Here is a 20,309-nt window from a genome sequence, read left to right as displayed (position 1 = left end):
CGCACACACAAATCTTAAAAAACAAAAACAAAAAAATATCATGAATCAATGTAGAAATTCATGATTATTCAACAGATGATGCTGGAACAACCCATTTCCTCTTTGCAAGGAAAAAAGCAAGCAAGCAAGCAATGTGGAAACTTACCTGCCATTGTACAACAAAATAAATTCTAGATCATTTAAATAAGTGTTAGAAAAAATCAAACCTTAAAGGAGAACAGATATCGGGACTTCCCTGGTGGTGCAGTGGTTAAGAATCTGCCTGCCAATGCAGGGGACACAGGTTCGAGCCCTGGTCCTGGAGGATCCCACATGCCGCGGAGCAACTAAGCCCATGTGCCACAACTACTGAGCCTGCGCTCTAGAGCCTGCAAGCCACAACTACTGAAGCCCGCACACCTAGAGCCCGTGCTCCGCAGCAAAGAGAAGCCACCGCAATGAGAAGCCCGTGCACCACAACGAAGGGTAACCCCTGCTCACCACAACTAGAAAAAGCCCACATGCGCAGCAATGAAGACCCAACACAGCCAAAATTAAATAAATAAATAAATAATTTTAAAAAAAATAGGAAGAAGAAGAGATATAGTTGAATGTTTATCAAATGTCTCTGGCTAGAGAAAGACTTCCTAAGGTTAACAATAAAGGAATGGATCACAGTGTAAAAGATCGATCAATTTATTGGGCAAAGGATATGACCAGCATTTAAAGGAAGAAATATAAATGGATAATAACATATGAAAATTTCCACTTTACTAAGATTTGAAGAAGGGCCAAAAGAATCAGATGCCATTAGTCACTTTTCATATTAGCACATTTTTAAAAAATTAATACCCAACAATAAGACAGACAAATTCATTTACTTACTGCCAATTGGATTTAAATTAATACAAGTATTCTGGAATACAATTTGGACTTAATTTTGCATACTTAACAATGCCACTTCTACACATGATGTATATAATAAGATATAAACTATTAAGGATATTCATTGCAAGGCTTAGTATAATAGCAAAAACTTGGAAGCAACCTACATGTCCAACAGTAGAGAAATGGTTAACCAAATTGTGACATGTTTATATAAAAAGAAGAGTATGTGGCCATTAAAAATCATGTTTTCAATATCATGTTTCAGAAGTTTAATGAAATGGAAAATTTCTACAATAAAATGTTAAATGAAAAAGTAGAACACCAATTTGAACATATAGTTCGAGCTCAACTTTTTTTTTTTTTTTAAAGACATTATTCTGGTAAGTGAAGAGAACGAATCTAGTATTCTGGTAAGTGAAGAGAGCGAATCTAGTCAACAAACTGGCTGTCCTCCACCAAAAGTTTAGGCCCAAGCCTAATTCTGTTGCCGCTTTCCTTCCAGTCGTTTCTAGTGAGTGAGAAACTGTATCAAGTCAGGATCCCCAAAAGCACAGAAAAAAACATAAACCGTTTTGGAATCATGGGACAGAAGGGAAAAAAGATGTAAGTTCATATGATATGATTTCACTATAACAGTCTAAAATAATTATCTTTCATCAGTGTTTGGCATGCAAATAGCTACTCAATAGACATTTCCCAAAGCAACCTAAAGTTTTCTTAGCCTGAGCTGAGCAAACGCCGTCCTCTGTTTGCTCTTTTTGCTGGAAACAATGCCTGTCCATTGATGGTCAATCTGCCACACCATCATTTTTGAAGAGTTTTGGAGAAAAGAAAGCTCAGTAAATTGCAGAGGCTTTCTTTTCCTTTGTTTTCTAGCCAACTAATTATCATTAAAACGGGATGTTTTGTAGCACAATATGCAGTATATGCCAGGCACACTTATTTTATGTTACCCTATTGGGAGGGTATAGTTGCATTGTGTTAGGTCAATGTTGATACATTTAATGTGCCTATGAAGCACCAGGAAGGAAACAGTTCTTCCATAGACAACAGATGGGTGCCTAGCCTGGAGGGAAATGAATAATGGACATGGTCTTTTTATCACATGTTTTCAATCTCAACTTGACCTACTCATGCAATATACAACACACAGCCCTGTACCTTTGGCATACACTCACTTTATTAGAGGAGTAATTAAAATTTCCCAGATTACATTCTACAGGCTTGAGTCCTTTGGTCTGTCTCACACCATGTTTTATTTAAGCTTTATCTATGATATGCTTATTCCTCAGTTATCCCACTTTGACAGAGTTTTCAGTAGGAAGGAAATTAGCAGTGTAGATTTAGGTATGATCTGAAATTTTGTGACATTCAGGTATTTCATGGATGATGTACTTTGTACATAGTTGTTGAATAAATGATTACATGAATGAATTTTAGAGCAATGCAATAACAGGTTTAATCTATTCACTCAGGACTCTATTGGGAAGGTTTTGAGATGAATGCCAAATCAATTTATGCTCAGAAAAAGCATAAAGCTTCTTGCTCTTATGACAGTGGAGAAAGGCTTGAAAGTGGTTTGAGCTGGTTAACCTAATATTCACAATGTGCAGAATCATGTCAAAGCTGAACCATGTATTTATATTCTCTTTTTGTGACAGATTGGCATATTGTTTTAGGTTTGGTCACCCCTCCTCCATGGACTGCACATTTTCATATAACTATTCCCCTCTCTTCAATTTCACACTATGACCAGGTTACTGTCTGTAATGTCAGAATCTTTTCACCTTCACATAGGGCATCAAGGCTTTGGTGACCAAAAAGAATCTGATAGGGTATGTATGCCCAACTATGGTGGATTCTTGGGATGGACATCTCAGGCTCTACTGTTGCATTAATCCTTGTGTTTACAAACAAGAGAATCCCTTAGTGAATTCTTAGACCATGAGGATACATTGGACTCTCTAGGCTTTCTTATTCACTGTGTTACCTCATGCATTCAGAAAATGGAAACAGAGGAACATTATGACAAATCATGTTTCCTCAACCTCTGATGAAATGTATTTTCCTGTATCTCATTGCACAATATCCCCAACAAGTATACACACATAGCCTGATGCTCCCCCCATCTTCCTCTCTTTCATTTCCAAAAACACAACAAGGCAAATTGGAAAGGGAAGCCACTACTTATTAACAAAGCCCTCTGCATCACCTCAGGTAAATACATATTTTTTAAACTATTGACTTTTTGGAGGAGAGACTCCTATTTTTTTCCATCTAAACTATTCTAGTATCAGTAGTGTTGGGAGAATAAGACTGTGTAGAAAAGTGGATTTGGTTCAATCTGGGGCTCCTGAAGCTCTCAAATCATATCACATGGGCACCTGCCTCTTTCACCTATGTTTCCAAATAGGACGTGCAATCACTCTCACAATCACCCAAATTACTCCATCACCCCAACAGCAATAGTAACTAGCATTTGCTCTTTTCTCATAAATTTGATGCCAACCATGTGTCCTGACATTATGAGGGTCAGACCACTGATTTTTTACCCATTAGTATTTAATACTATAAATATAGAAGTTGTATTTTTAAATATTCAGTGATTCTCAATCTCTGCCTCAAAGAAGGCATGAATCCAAGTATGAAAATTGCTATCATTAGATTGTGAGCTATTAGACTGTGAGAAGAGATGAAGATGAATATTTATATTCATATATATCCATATTATATATACATATAACATATTATCGTCCCAATTGCACTTCTACCTGATCCATACAGCTCTAGAGTATAAATATATATTGTACCTAAAATAGTTTTAACATACTTACAGAGAATCGTAAATAAATCACAAAAACCCATAGCAGTCTTGCTGTCATTGTTTCTTTTTTCTTCTTTTTAACATCTTTATTGGAGTATAATTGCTTTACAATGTTGTGTTAGTTTCTGCTGTATAAAAAAGTGAATCAGCTATATGTATACATATATCCCCATATCCCCTCCCTCTTGCATCTCCCCCCCCACCCTCCCTATCCCACCCCTCTAGGTGGTCACAAAGCACCAAGCTAATCTCCCCGTGCGATGTAGCTGCTTCCCACTAGCTATCTATTTTACATTTAGTAGTGTGTATATGTCAGTGCTACTCTCTCACTTCATCCCAGCTTACCCTTACCCCTCCCTGTGTCCTCAAGTCCATTCTTTACATCTGCATCTTTAATTCTGTCCTGCCCCAGGTTCATGAGAACCATTTTTTTTAGATTCCATATATATGTGTTAGCATACGGTATTTGCTTCTGACTTACTTCATTCTGTATGACAGAATCTAGGTCCATCCACCTCACTACAAATAACTCAATTTCATTTCTTTTCATGGCTGAGTAATATTCCATTGTATATATGTGCCATATCTTCTTTATCCATTCTTCTGTCATTGGACCCTTAGGTTGCTTCCATGTCCTGGCTATTGTAAATAAAGCTGTAATGAACATTGTGGTACATGACTTATTTTGAACTATGGTTTTCACAAGGTATATGCCCAGTAGTGGGATTGCTGGGTCGTATGGTAGTCCTATTTTTAATTTTTTAAGGAACCTCCATACTGTTCTCCATAGTGGCTGTATCATTTACATTCCCACCAACAGTGCAAGAGTGTTCCATCTCATCCACATCCTCTCCAGCATTTATTGTTTGTAGATTTTTTGATGATGGACATTCTGACCAGTGTGAGGTGATACCTCATTGTGGTTTTGATTTGCATTTTTCTAATGATTAGTGATATTGAACATCCTTTCATGTGTTTGTTGGCAATCTGTATATCTTCTTTGGAGAAATGTCTATTAGGTCTTCTGCCCATTTTTGGATTGGGTTGTTTGTTTCTTTGATATTAAGCTGCATGAGCTGCTTGTAAATTTTGGAGATGAATCCTTTGTCAGTTGCTTTGTTTGCAAATATTTTCTCCCATTCTGAGTGTTGTCTTTTAGTCTTGTTTGTGATTTCCTTTGCTGTGCAAAAGCTTTTAAGTTTCGTTAGGTCCCATTGTATATTTTTGTTTTTATATCCATTTCTCTAGGAGGTGGGTCAAAAAGGATCTTGCTGTGATTTATGTCATAGAGTGTTCTGCCTATGTTTTCCTCTAAGAGTTTGATAGTGTCTGGCCTTACATTTAGGTCTTTAATCCATTTTGAGTTTATTCTTGTGTATGGTGCTCAGGAGTGTTCTAATTTCATTCTTTTACATGTAGCTGTCCAGTTTTCCCAGCACCACTTATTGAAGAGGCTGTCTTTTCTCCATTGTATATTCTTGCCTCCTTTATCAAAAATAGATGATCATATGTGCATGGTTTTATCTCTGGGATTTCTATCGTGTTCCATTGATCTATATTTCTGTTTTTGTGCCAGTACCATACTGTCTTGATTCCTATAGCTTTGTAGTATAGTCTGAAGTCAGGGAGCCTGATTCCTCCAGCTCCATTTTTCTTTCTCAACATTGCTTTGACTATTCGGGGTCTTTTGTGTTTCCATACAAATTGTGAAATTTTTGTTCTAGTTTTGTGAAAAATGCCAGTGGTAGTTTGACAGGGATTGCATTGAATCTGTACATTGCTTTGGGTAGTATATTTTCAAAATGTTGATTCTTCCAATACAAGAACATGGTATATCTCTTCATCCATTTGTATTGTCTTTAATTTCTTTCATCAGTGTCTTATAGTTTTGTGCATACAGGTCTTTTGTCTCCCTAGGTAGGTTTATTCTGAGGTATTTCATTCCTTTTGTTGCAATGGTAAATGAGAGTGTTTCCTTAATTCCTCTTTCAGATTTTTCGTTGTTAGTGTGTAGGAATGCACGAGATTTCTGTGCATTAATTTTGTATCCCTCTACTTTACCAAATTCATTGATTAGCTCTAGGAGTTTTCTGGTAGCATCTTTAGGATTCTCTATGTATAGTATCATCACTTGCAAACAGTGACAGTTTTACTTCTTCTTTTCTGATTTGGATTGCTTTTATTTCTTTTTCTTCTCTGATTGCCATGGCTAAAACTTCCAAAACTATGTTGAATAATAGTGGTGAAAGTGGGCAACCTTGCCTTGTTCCTGATCTTAGAGAAAACGGTTTCAGTTTTTCACCATTGAGAATGATGTTGGCTGTGGATTTGTCATATATGGACTTTATTATGTTGAGGAAGTTTCCCTCTGTGCCTACTTTCTGGAGAGTTTCATAAATGGGTGTTGAATATTGTCAAAGCTTTTTCTGCATCTATTGAGATGATCATATGGTTTTCATCCTTCAGTTTGTTAATATGGTGTATCACATTGATTGATTTGCATATACTGAAGAATTCTTTCATTCCTGGGATAAACCCCACTTGATCATGGTGTATGATCCTTTAATGTGCTGTTGGATTCTGTTGGCTTGTATTTTGTTGAAGACTTTTGCACCTATGTTCATCAGTAATGTTGGCCTGTAGGTTTCTTTTTTTGTGACATCTTTGTCTGGTTTTGGTGTCAGGGTGATGGTGGCCTCGTAGAATGAGTTTGGGAGTGTTCCTCCCTCTGCTATATTTTGGAAGAGTTTGAGAAGGATAGGTGTTAGCTCTTCTCTAAATGTTTGATAGAATTCGCCTGTGAAGCCATCTGATCCTGGGCTTTTGTTTGTTGGAAGCTTCTTAATGACAGTTTCAACATCAGTGCTTGTGATTGGTCTGTTTATATTTTCTATTTCTTCCTGGTTCAGTCTCAGAAAGTTGTGCTTTTTTAAGAATTCATCGATTTCTTCCAGGTTGTCCATTTTATTGGCATATAGTTGCTTATAGTAATCTCTCATGACCCTTTGTATTTCTACACTGTCAGTTGTTACTTCTCCTTTTTCATTTCAAATTCTGTTGATTTGAGTCTTCTCCCTTTTCTTCTTGATGAGTCTGGCTAATGGTTTATCAATTTTGTTTACTTCTCAAAGAACCAGCTTTTAGTTTTATTGGTCTTTGCCTTTGTTTCTTTCATTTCTTTTTCATGTATTTCTGATGTGATCTTTATGATTTCTTTCCATCTGCTAACGTTGGGGTTTTTTTTTTGTTGTTGTTGTTCTTTTTTCTCTAATTGCTTCAGGTGTAAGGTTAGGTTACTTATTTGAGATGTTTCTTGTTTCTTGAGGTAGGATTGTGTTGCTATAAACTTCCCTTTTAGAACTGCTTTTGCTGCATCCCATAGGTATTGAGTCATCATGTTTTCATTGGCATTTGTCTCTAGGTATTTTTTGATTTCCTCTTTGATTTCTTCAGTGATGTCTTGGTTATTTAGTAGCGTATTGTTTAGCCTCCATGTGTTTGTATTTTTTAAAGATCTTTTCCTGTAATTGATATCTAGTCTCATAGCATTGTGGTCAGAAAAGGTACTTGATATGATTTCAATTTTCTTAAGTTTACCAAGGCTTTATCTGTGACCCAAGATATGATCTATCCTGAAGAATATTCCATGAGTACCTGAGAAGAAAGTGTATTCTGTTGTTTTTGGATGGAATGCCCTAGAAATATCAATGCAGTCCATCTTGTTTAATGTGGCGTTTAAAGCTTGTGTTTCCTTATTTATTTCATTTTGGATGATCTGTCCATTGGTGAAAGTGGGATGTTAAAGTCCCCTACTATGATTTTGTTACTGTCAATTTCCCCTTTTATGGCTGTTAGCATTTGCCTTATGTATTGTGGTGCTCCTGTGTTTGGTGCATAAATGTTTACACTTGTTGTATCTTCTTCTTGGATTGATCCCTTGATCATTATGTAGTGTCCTTCTTTGTCTCTTGTAATAGTCTTTATTTTAAAGTCTATTTTGTCTGATATGAGAATTGCTACTCCAGCTTTCTTTGATTTCCATTTGCATGGAATACCTTTTTCCATCCCTTCACTTTCAGTCTGTATGTGTCCCTAGGTCTGTAGACAGCATATAAACGGGTCTTGTTTTGCCAGTCTATGTCTTTTGGTTGGAGCATTTAATCCATTTACATTTAAGGTAGTTATCGATATGTATGTTCCTATTACCATTGTCTTAATTGTTTTGGGTTTGTTTTTGTAGGCCTTTTCCTCCTCTTGTGTTTTCTGCTTAGAAAAGTTCCTTTAGCATTTGTTTTAAAGCTGGTTTGGTGGTGCTGAATTCTCTTAACTTTTGCTTGTCTGTAAAGTTTGTAATTTCTCCATCAAACCTGAATGAGGGCTTCCCTGGTGGCGCCGTGGTTGAGAGTCCGCCTGCCGATGCAGGGGACACGCATTCGTGCCCTGGTCCAGGAAGATCCCACATGCCGCGGAGCGGCTAGGCCCATGAGCCATGGCCGCTGAGCCTGCACGTCCGGAGCCTGTGCTCTGCAATGGGAGAGGCCACAGCAGTGAAAGGCCCGCGTACTGCAAAAAAACAAAACCAGGGCTTCCCTGGTGGCACAGTGGTTGAGAGTCCACTTGCCGATGCAGGGGACACGGGTTCGTGCCCCGGTCTGGGAAGATCCCACATGCCGCGGAGCAGCTCGGCCCATGAGCCATGGCCGCTGAGACTGCGCGTCTGGAGCCTGTGCTCCGCAATGGGAGAGGCCACAACAGTGAGAGGCCCACATATCGCAAAAAAAAAAAAAAAAGAAGAAGAAAAAAAAAACCTGAATGAGATCCTTGCTGAATAGAGTAATCTAGGTTGTAATTTTTTCCCTTTCATCACTTTAACTATGTCCTGCCACTCCCTTCTGGCTTGCAGAGTTTGAGCTGATAGGTCAGCTCTTAAACTTGTGGGGATTCTCTTGTATGTTATTTCTTGCTCTTCTCCTACTGCTTTTAATATTTTTTCTTTTTATTTAATTTTTGATAGTTTAATATGTGTTTTGACCTGTTTCTACTGGGATTTATCCTGTATGGGACTCTCTGTGCTTCCTGGGCTTGATTGATTATTTCCTTTCCCATGTTAGGGAAGTTTTCAACTATAATCTCTTCAAATATTTTCTGTCTCTTTCTTTTTCTCTCTTCTTCTAATACCCCTTTAAGTTGAATGTTGGTGTGTTTAATGTTGTCCCAGAGGTCTCTCAGACCCGTCCTCAATCTTTTCATTCTTTTTTCTTTACTCTGCTCTGTCGTATTTCCACTATTTTATCTTCAAGGTCACTTATCCATTCTTCTGCCTCAGTCATTCTGCTATTCATTCCTTCTAGAGAATTTTTAATTTCATTTATTGTGTTGTTCATCATTGTTTGTTTGGTCTTTAGTTCTTCTAGGTCTTTGTTAAACATTTCTTTTATTTTTTCCATTCTATTTCCAAGATTTTGGATCATCTTTACTACCCTTGCTATGAATTCTTTTTCAGGTAGACTGACTATTTCCTCTTCATTTGTTTAGTCTAGTAGGTTTTTACCGTCCTCTGTCATCTGCTGTGTGTTTCTTTGTCTTCTCATTTTGCTTATCTTACTGTGTTTGGGGTCTCCTTTGCGCAGGCTGCAGGTTCGTAGTTCCCATTGTTTTTGGTGTCTACCCCTAATGGGTGAGGTTGGTTCAGTGGGTTGTGTAGGCTTCCTGGTGGAGGGGACTGGTGCCTGTGTTCTGGTGGGTGGGGCTGGATCTTGTGTTTCTGGTGGGCAGGGCCACATCCCATGGTGTGTTTTTGGGTGTTTGTGAGCTTAGTATGATTTTAGGTAGCCTCTCTGCTAATGGGTGGGTTTGTTGTTTGGCATGGGGCATCCAGCACTGGAGCTTGTTGGCCATTGGGTAGAGCTGGGTCTTAGTGTTGAGGCGGAGATCTCTAGGAGAGATCTCGCTGATTGATATTATGGGAGGCCAGGAGGTTTCTGGTGTCCAGTGTCCTGAACTCGGCTCTCCCACCTCAGAGGCTCAGGCCTGACACCAGGCCAGAGCACCAAGACCCTGTCAGCCACACGGCTTAGTAGAAAAAGGGAAAAAAAAGAAAGAAAAATTTAAAATAATTTAAAAATTCTTTTAATTATTAAAATAAAAAAAGAAGAGAGCAACCAAACCAATAAACAAATCCACCAATGATAACAAGCACTAAAAACTAAACTAAGGTGAACATAAAAATCAGAAACAAATCAGTTACAGACCGCAAACCCCAAGTCTACAGTTGTTCCCGAAGTCCACTGCCTCAATTTTGGGACAATTCATTGTCTATTCAAGTATTCCACATATGCAAGTACATCAAGTTGATTATGGGAATTTAATCTGCTGCCTCTGAGACTGCCGGGAAAAATGTCCCTTTCTCTTCTTTGTTTGCATAGCTCCGGGGGTTCAGCTTTGGTTTTGGCACCATCTCTGCGTGTACGTCACCCTCAGGCATCTGTTCCCTGCCCAGACAGGAGGGGTTTACAGCAGCAGCTGATTAGGGTGCTCTTGCTCATTCAGACCAGGGAGAGGGAGGGGTATGGTAGTCATAATTGGAATGCGGGACCAGCCTGCAGCAACAGAGGCTGCTGTGACTTTGCAAAAGCCTGAGGCGTGCCATGTGTTCTTCCAGGGACGTTGTCCCTGGATCACGGAACCCTGACATTGGCGGGCTGCACAGGCTTCTGGGGTTGGGGTGTGTGGATAGTGAGCCGTGCTTGCACACAGGATTCTTGGTGGTAGCAGCAGCAGCCTTAGCGTCTCATGCCCATCTCTGGTGTCTGTGCTGATAGCCGCGCAGCCACGGCTCACGCCTGTCTTTGAAGCTCATTTAGGTGGTGTTCTGGATCTCCTCTCTTCATGCACTGCAAAACAATGGTTTCTTGCCTCTTAGGCAGTTCCAGACTTTTTCCCAGATTCCCTCCCAGTTAGCTGTGGTGCGCTAGCCCCGTTCAGGCTGTGTTCACTCATCCAACCCCAGTCCTCTCCCTGGGATCTGACCTCTGAAGCCCGAGCCTCAGCTCCCAGCCCCCACCCTCCCTGGTGGGTGAGCTGACAAGCCTCTCAGGCTGGTGAGTGATCATTGGCAATGATCCTCTGTGTGGCAATCTCTCCGCTTTGCCCTCTGCACCCCTGTTGCTGCGTTCTCCTCCGTGGTTCCTAAGCTTCCCCTTCACCACTCCCTGTCTCTGCCAGTGAAGGGGCTTCCTAGTGTGTGGAAACTTTTCCTCCTTCACAGCTCCCTCCGAGAGGTGCAGGTTCTGTCCCTATTCTTTTGTCTCTGTTTTTTATTTTTTCTTTTGCCTACCCAGGTACGTGGGGAGTTTCTTGTCTTTGGGGAAGTCTGAGGTCTTCTGCCAGCATTCAGTAGGTGTTCTGTAGGAGTTGTTCCACGTGTAGATGTATTTCTGATGTATCTGTGGGGAGGAAGGTGATCTCCACGTCTTACTCCTCCGCCATCTTGAAGGTCCCCTGCTGCCATTGTTTCTAGTGTCATTTTCTCATAAACAATGTTGGAGGTTGACATTTCAAAAATACAGGTGATGGCCTTTCAGGATTGCTTCTACTTATAATTATCTCATATACATAGGTACCAATTAGGTACCAAAAAAATTTTAAAGAGAGAGAGACAGAGAAGGAAGGGAGGGATAGAGGGAGAGAAGGAAAGAGGAAGGGACGAAATATAGAATAATTCTCTTTTGTGTATGCCAAGAGCTGGATTTGGGCCATCAACCAGTGTTTATCCTGCCTTCCAAAAGCTTCAGTCTCCTTTCCCTAGTTCATTTTGACTTGAAAGTTTATTTTCTCACACCAGATGCTACCAAGAAAGTTATAGGTTGATGTGAATCCTGTCATCACTTCATTTACTGCTGCAAGGCTAGGTTTTTGTATGTGGTACATCTCTTGAATCCAGTGGGCAGTGAGTGGTGGTATGGGGTACCAATAGCATTCCTGGAGTGAGTGTGGATGCCAGCTGACCTTAGTGTGTAGGACCACCAAGGCACAAGCCTTTTTTCTGAGCTGGGACAATCCTCTGTGAATGGTACCATCATTCTCATATCTGATAGCTTTAACACTGAATACTTAAATGCTAGCAATGCAATGGTAGCCATCATATTATAATCTCATTTGTAAATGTCTTCTAAGAAGTCCCAAACCAATCTGCAAACCAGTGACATCTAAGTAATAAGCTCTTTATCTAGGAATGTTATCTTGACATTTTTAGCTGAATTGTGATCCATATCACAAACTAAATAATGGATTTTTTAATGGTATCTTTAAAAGGATGCCCAAATAATCTATCACTCAGATACATCTCTGAATAGAGAAAATATCTCTTTCTTTCTCACCTCTCAGTGATATTATTGCATTATAAGGCACTTTGAACTTATGGCTGGTTGGTTCAGTGCACTCATTCTGTGGTGTTAACGAGGCCAAGGTTATGGAGGCCAGTTAGCTTTTGCTCTGTGTACTGACCACAGACTACCCGGAATCACTCGAGAAACACTAGCACAGATGAGAAAGATCCCATGGCAAAACCTCAACATTTCTCACAGTCCATCCTCCCCATGGGACAGGCAGAATGTGCTCCTTGGGTATGATCTTAGGGAGGAAATGAGTAGGAGCCTGGGAGGCCCCAACATCTACCTCTGAACAAAGCAGGCCTGACATTTAGGCATTAACTTTGCATTATAAGCCCCTGTCATACCATTGATTTGCTGTGTAACCTTCATCACTAAAGCAGAGATAATAGGATAGAATGAAATGCGCCTACCTCCCGGGGATGTTGTGTGAATTAGCAAATTAACGAGTGTAAAGTGTTAGGATTTATGTAAGTGCTGGTAGTTGTCATTATTTCTAGGGACCTAGTCTCATTCTAAATAGAGAATCTAAGTGCATTATGCTTTTTTCAGAAAGGGATTTTCACCGACATCAATTGCATTTAAGCTGAGCATAAAACAGAGGTGATAATAACATAGTAGTGATCATCACAATGCAGAGCTGTAAACCTTTTTCCTATTAAAGCTAAAACTATTTTCAGCAACTTTCAATGCTTTCCAAGCTTTGTGCCAACAGTTCTCTCTACAGTGATTATTTTTCCCGTGACGGGTGAGGGGAATGGGACCTATTCATTATTCAGTCCCATAATGACTATATAATGTATTGAATTTGTTTACATCACATAATCAGGCAAAGACTTGGTAGCTGATTTGATTGCCATATATTGCAATCATTGTAAAAAATAAAAACTCTTTTTTGCTCTGCCCACGCTGGTGTGCGCTAGAGATAGCCAACATACAGATTGAAAACTCATGGGGAATTGAAGTGCTTTCCAACAAAAGGCACTGTACATAGATCCTTTCAATTTAACATCTTTACCAAGGAATTTTGTTGTCGCCTGCTATTTCCAAGGGGACTGTGCTTGAGCGAATTCTTCCATTTCTTTTATCACTCTGACTTCACTTACCAAGAAAAGTCATTTAATGCTGATTTCAAACTCTTGAACTCAGCCTGGGAGCTGCAGCATGAACGCCTCAGATCTTGGCTCCTTGTTATTTATATATTCATTTGAAGTAATTTTTCAGGACTGTTTGAAAACCTCTCTCAACCTGACATCACGTAACAGCTGGGATCTAAAGCTCACCATGTTTTTGGTTCTTTTTCTCTTTGTCTTACAGATAACAGACGAGTACCTTTGGAAAGGTCACGCTCTCGCCACAATGAAGCTATCTCATCTAAGTGATTCCTGATGCCAAAGAATATGAAAATACTTAAGTAAACAAAATCATACATTTTGGGAGGAACAAAACATGCACTCAAGGGATGGAGAGGAAATAAGTACATTTCTGCAAAGATCAAGCTGAGCTGGATGCAATAGCGTGCATATGTAAAGTTATTGCAAGACTCCTCCCACAGTTATACTAATACGAACACAATTACCAGGATTATAAAATACATTCCCTTTTAGTGTAAAGATGTGTATTATTTGTTACTGTGTGTGGCCTGACCGTGATGATGAAAAGTGTAAGAAATTGAAGAGTTCCAAAGACTTTCAAAACCATTCAGTCTGTCAAAAATGTATAATATTATTACTCAAATTTGAAGTCACCCCCCCTACAAAAAGAAAGGAAGAAAAGAGAAGAAAAAGAATAGAAAGAATTAGTCAGTGTCTACTTCTGATTCCTGTTATATAGAAAAGGAAAAGGCCAGTGAAAATGTGTGTGTTTGTTAATGGTTTGGAAAGGCACTGATATTGCACACTCTATAAAAGAAGCCATTTTTGGAAACTCAGAAAAAGTACTGCTTCACCCCCCGTCAAGTTACTTAGAATCTTATCTCAAGTGAAAGTTGATGGATTCATCTGCTTCGGCTGAAATTAAACTTATCATTAATCTAGAGTTTCAGCATGATATTGCAGGCACTTATCATTGCTAAAAATAAGCCAGAAAGTTTAACAGAAGCAGTTAGAGAAAGTGATTTAAACTTTATTTAAAGAGGTATTTTCTAATTATGCACATATATCTACTTTATACAAATACTTTATATGGCTGTTTTTGAGAAAAACCTCACATTTTAATGTTTATGCTAGGGCTGAACCTGCAAATTCTGTTACCTTTATTCAGATTTTTAAAGGTAAATATTGCTCTCTATTCTCCATGGTTTATTTCTTCTCTCTATTGCTTCTTTCTCCCACACCCCCCTTGAAGGCAGGGAATAGAGTTCTAGGAGATCTGAGGGGAAAAATATTTCTCTCCGCAGGAGGCAGCAGAAAACTGTCTGAAAGGTCAGTTGTTTTATCTGCCTTTCTACTCCCCTTTCCAGTTCCTCCGTGGTGATCTGAAGAAGAAAAAGAAATTACATGTATGTATCTGTATATATGTGTATATATTTATATCTCCTGCTACAATAATTCCACATCCCAGTGACTAAGTGAACTTCTCAATCATCATCATACTTATTTACCTTATATTAACAAATTCAAATGATGCTGCCGAAACAACTCTAGGAGGAAAAAACAGGCTCTACATTTTTCTTAAATAGATGAGGGAGGAGAAGTTATACTTGTCTATTATTTTTAAAAATGCATTGTAATAATGTGGTATAACTTCTCTGGACTAATCCATGCAGATGATTGTAAAAGATTTCTTATATGTATATTTCTTATAAAGAAAATCCTATTTCTACTTCCTCCAAAGTACATTATAGACATTCAGAAAGAACAAGAGACCGGCTTGGCAAGTCACTCCCTGAGATAATGTAACCAAGCGACCAATAGCTCACAGTTTCCTTTTTATAGACGTACAGTGATTCAAATTGCTGCCTTTTCCTCCAGTGCATTCTTACTTGGGTCTTATCCTTTACAAAGCTCTGAAGCTGCTACAATAGAGAAATCAAAAGCAGTAACAGGATCTGAGATTTTACAATTTTATCCTATCATCTATCTTAAGACACACACATATGCACACACACACAAGTTTAAGGGACATATCAATTTCACACACTGTTTTTTTAACAATAACAACAGCAACAAAGATTTAGGTTCTACTAATTTATGTAAATACTTAATGTACGTATTTTTAACTTCACAAAGTCTTTTCTGAAATCTTCATGGTATGGCTTCTTTGAGTCTTTTGATAGCTTTTCAGACTGTAGGAAAATGATATTTTGAAATATTCACCCTGACTAATATTTAGGGGCATTTGCCATGCCATATTATCAGGCTGGTCAAGGTGGACATACTGATGAATATCACCTTTTCCAGATGTGAACTTGCCTTATTTTTTAGTTTGTGGGGAAAAAAAGTACTATTATTGATAAATTATATATTTGTATTTAGAATAATTCCACATGCTTTTCACAAACATTATGAGACCGTTCAGGGTCTTTCACGAAGTTCTGATAACTCAATTAAAGGGTTTGCTTCCCAGATTTATAATGGGCCTGCTCTAGCCATTTGCAGTTTTGTTTTAGATTGAAAATTATCACCAGAAAAAAGTACATAGTGACATTTTTAGTATAGAACCAAATTATACTAAAGTCTTTTGTTGGGTTTATTACTGCCACACGTGAGAAGCACCAATTTATGCAGATTTTCTTCAGAATGTTTTTTAAAATTGCAAAACCCTTTAAAATGTTTACTAGTTGTACTAGTTTCCTCTGGCTGCTGTAACAAATTACTACAAACTTGGTGACCTAACATATCAGAAATTTATTCTTTCATGGTTGTGGTGGCCAGATGTCCAAAATCAAGGGTCATGCTCCCTCCAGAGGCTCTAGAAGAAACTCTTCCCTTGCCTCTTCCAGCTTCGGGTAGCTATTGGCATTCTTTGGGTTACGGCCACATCTCTCTCTCTGCTCCATCTTCACATCACCTTCTCCTCTATGTATTTAATCTCCCTATGCCCCTCTCTTATAAGGACACTTTTGTTGGAATTTAGGGCCCACCTAGATAATCCAGGATAATTTCATGTGAAGACCCTAAACTTAATTACATCTGTAAGACCCTTCTTCCAAAAACGTGACATTCATAGGTTCTGGGGATTAGGATGTGGACATATCTTTTTGGAGGTGACCTTTAGCCCATGACAGTCTGCCCTCTGGACCCCCCCAAATTTATGTCTGTCCCATGTGCAAAGTATATTCACCCTATCCCAACACTCCTAAAAGTCTCAACCCTAAGTCTAAAATCTCATCCAAACATCTTCAGTTCAAAAGTTCCAAAGCTCACCTAGATCATCTAAATCAGCTATAGGTGAAAACCCTGGGGCAAAATTCCTTTGCATCTGTGAATCAGTGAAACAAGACATTAACAAGGCCCCTGTTTCCAGAATACAGTGGTGGGACAGGCATATGATAATAGTTATAGACGTTCCTATTCCAAAAGGGAGAAAGTGGAACAAACATAGAAAGGAGTCACCTGTCCTGATGATTTTCAGAATTTGGCCAGGCAGAATCCCCTTAGGTTTCAAGACTTGACAATAATCCTCCTTGTCTCAGGGCTACATCCTTTAGGCCTGCAGCTCTGGCCTCTTGGCCCATGGATCAAGTCTCTGCCTCTGTGCCCATGGCTTGTACTTCTGCCTCTAAACCTGCAGCTCTGCCCTAGGGTTGATCTTTTCTATCGAAGGGTATCACCTCTTTGCAGCTTTATCAGCCTACTTCCTGCCTGTAAAGTTTTGGTAGTTTGACCGCCTTCTCTCATTTTGTCCTGTCTCTGTCCCTTTCAGGCCAGGCTGGAACTGTTTCTGCTGGTGTAACTTTCTCAACAATTTTGTAGGCTCCCCCTGTATATCATATTGATTTACTAGTGAGACAAGAGAGTCCTCACAGATCTTTGCCAGATAACACCACCTCTGTTCCTGGCTTCTACTGAGATGATTGAGTGGATCAGTGAGTGAGTCAATGCCTAATCTCTACAGCACTAGCCAAAGGTTATCCAGCCTTGGCTTTATCTCCAGAGCACACTAGCCACACTATCCTAACAGTGAATCTTCATTTTAGCATGTTTTGCAATCTGAATAGGCTCAGAATTTCCTGAATCATCAAGTGCTGGGTCCTTTCTGCTTAACAGTTCTTTCTTCAATTTATCCCTTTCCTCTTATATTTTACTCTAAGCTCAAGAAAAATCTAGGCCATACCTCCAATGCTTTGCTCTCAAATTTCCTCAGCTAAATATCCAAATTCATCACTTACAGATCTACTTTCCACACAACAGTTGGCGACAATTTGGATAAGCTTTTTGCCGCTATATAGCAAGGATCACCTTTCCTCTAGTTTTCAATAAAATGTTCCTCAGTTCCTTCTGAGCCCTCATGAAACGCGCCTTTAACATTCCTATTCTTCCCGACAGTCTGTTTAAGGCAGTCCATGATTTTTGTACCACATACGTCAAAATTGTTCCAGCCTCTACACGTGATCTAATTCCAAAGCCACTTCTACATTTTTAGGTATCTGTTACAGCAGTCCCTGACTTCCTGGTACCAAAATCTGTAGTTTGTTGCTGTGGTTGCTGTAACAGAGTACTCCAAACATGTTCACTTAAAACAACAGGCATTCATTCTCTTACTGTTTTGGAGACCAGAAGCCGTAAATTGAGGTATTAGCAGGGCTGTACTCCCTCTGGAGGCACTAGGAGAAAACCTGTTCCTTGCCCCTCCCAGTTTCTTGTGACTGTCATCATTCCTCGGCTTGTGGCCAAATCTCTTCCTGCTCTGTCTTCGTATCACCTTTCCCTCTGTATGTCTAGTCTACCTCTGCCTCCTGCTTATAAAGACACTCGTGAAGGCATTTAAAGGCCCACCGGTTTATCAGTGATAATCTCCTCATTTCAAGATCCTTAACTAATTACATCTGTGAAGACCCTTTTCCCAACTAAGTTAACGTCACGGGTTCTGAGAATTAGGACATGGACGTATCTTTGGGGAGCCACCTTTCAGCTCACAACACTAGTCATTGCACATAAATGTACTTTTCACATTTTGAAATGCATCCTTGGTGCTCAAGCCAAATTCAAGGTTGTCGCTAAGAGCTATTGTATGCACAGGCTACTGCATGCTTTGATGTTAAATGGCTGAACAGGCTATTCTAAAATTCAGTTGATACTTTTGTTACTGTGGCCAATTAGCTTGAAAAAATAATTGGTTCCAACTTTGAGCTCTGGTGTATCTTCTCTGCCCCTTTTATGGAGTCTTTGGCCAAATGTTTTCTATGATTAATAATGTAGGTATAAAACTACCTCTGATACAGAAGCGTTCTTTACAAGTTTATTTTAGATATTGTGAATCCCTCAGCTGAAAGGAGAGGTGACAGCAAAACCTGTTTGAATGGATATTGAGGGAGATTGTGCCCATACCAAGACACTCAGAAGTATTTCAGTAGCAGTAGAACTGTGGATTCATGTTCTCGTTTTGCCTCGGCATAAACAGCTGTCTCTGCAGGACCAAGAATGACTTGCAATCTATCTGTAATGCATACTTACTTATTCAATAAAGTTAAGGTTACATTAAATGTTGTGCTGCCTATGATAATTAATACTAAGGATGGGTGAAAAGGCACAAACTGAAGAAGTATAAAGACGGAATGTAAGAACATTCTAGAGAAAGACAAATACCGTATGCTAACACATATATATGGAATTTAAGAAAAAAAAATGTCATGAAGAACCTAGGGGTAAGACGGGAATAAAGACACAGACCTACTAGAGAATGGACTTGAGGATATGGGGAGGGGGAAGGGTGAGGTGTGACAAAGCGAGAGAGAGGCATGGACATATATACACTACCAAACGTGAAATAGATAGGTAGTGGGAAGCAGCCGCATAGCACAGGGAGATCAGCTCAGTGCTTTGTGACCGCCTGTACGGGTGGGAGAGGGAGGGTGGGAGGGAGGGAGACGCAAGAGGGAAGAGATATGGGAACATATGTATATGTATAACAGATTCACTTTGTTATAAAGCAGAAACTAGCACACCACTGTAAAGCAATTATACTCCAATAAAGATGTAAAAAAAAAAATTGATGAAGAACATTCTAGAAGGAGAAGTTTCAACTTAAGAGAAGTACAAAAGTATTTCTATAAGGACCTGGTCAGGTGGAAATCATGGGATATATTCAAAGACACGCCCACCTGTGGTAATCATAAGATTTTCTTTAAGTAATCTTCAGCACTTCTTGCCAGAGTAGTGGAGAGATGTTTGCACAACTTACTTAAAAGTCGAGAAAAGTCAGAAGGGTGATTTACATTCTCCAGAGAAACTGTTTCTACAGAAAAGGGTTTTCTACCGTGATTATAGAATGAAAGTAAATGGGCTTCAAATGCTCAGAGGGGTAAAAATCTGGAATTAGTCATAAAGGATTTTAGATACTTATTCTCTGGAGGGCTTTCAAGAGAATCTCTCATCATAGGTGGGCTGACTTGAAGATGGAGGGTTGGACAAGGTAATAACCAGGTCTATAAGTGATATGGTCCAAAGTACCTGGCAAGACCATTGTTTCCCTTGGAATGGTTTGCTCCAGGAATCAAAAAAAATTGGCTTTTTCTCCCCCAGAGACCCAAGTAGGCAAACTCCTTTGTAGGGAGTCTGAAAACCTTAGTATCCACAACTAGGGGAATTTGAGCTTAATGCCAAGAGCTCAAAGGAAAATGGAAATCTGGAAATTGATATATATGCAATGCATGTAACAGGGTGTATAGTTTTGATTTATAGTAAAAAGAAAGCTATAGCCAAAGATCCCATTTACAGACTGAATTTATTTAGATGTCTAGAGTCCCAATAGCCACAAATAAAATATTATTATAGTTAGTATCCACTGCAGGGAAAAACAACTTGCAAATTCATGAATTGTGCAAATCACAACTTTGTTCCTAGTCCTTGGAGATAAGCCAGCATTCAGACTTTAGCCATGATGACCTTATATCTTGGCTAATAGAAGTTCAGCCAGTATTTTTACCTATATTTTGGCTAAGGTGCAGAAAATATTTTCACCTTTTGATGTGTATGAGCAAAGCACAAGGGCTCTTATTGTATTATTAGAAATATTAATAATAAACCTTCAACTTCTCTACTTCGCTAAAGGCTCCAGTGTGGCTA

At 39.2% G+C, this 20,309-nt stretch overlaps 1 protein-coding gene across 1 annotated transcript in view; it reads left to right on the top strand.

Moving 5' to 3' along the window:
- The window catches only part of DIAPH2 (diaphanous related formin 2), an 890,580-nt gene extending 871,853 nt beyond the window's left edge, over nt 1–18,727 (top strand). The window contains exon 29 of the mRNA XM_060003112.1: nt 13,399–18,727. Coding sequence (XP_059859095.1) covers nt 13,399–13,463 — 65 coding nt within the window. The 3' untranslated portion in view covers nt 13,464–18,727. The remainder of the gene's footprint in view (nt 1–13,398) is intronic.
- The last annotated feature ends 1,582 nt before the right edge of the window (nt 18,728–20,309 follow it).

The sequence above is a fragment of the Delphinus delphis genome, chromosome X, assembly GCF_949987515.2.
Source record: "Delphinus delphis chromosome X, mDelDel1.2, whole genome shotgun sequence".
Taxonomy (NCBI): Eukaryota; Metazoa; Chordata; class Mammalia; order Artiodactyla; family Delphinidae; genus Delphinus; species Delphinus delphis.
The sequence above is the reverse complement of the archived record's forward strand: the minus strand, read 5'-3'. Positions and strand labels throughout refer to the sequence as shown.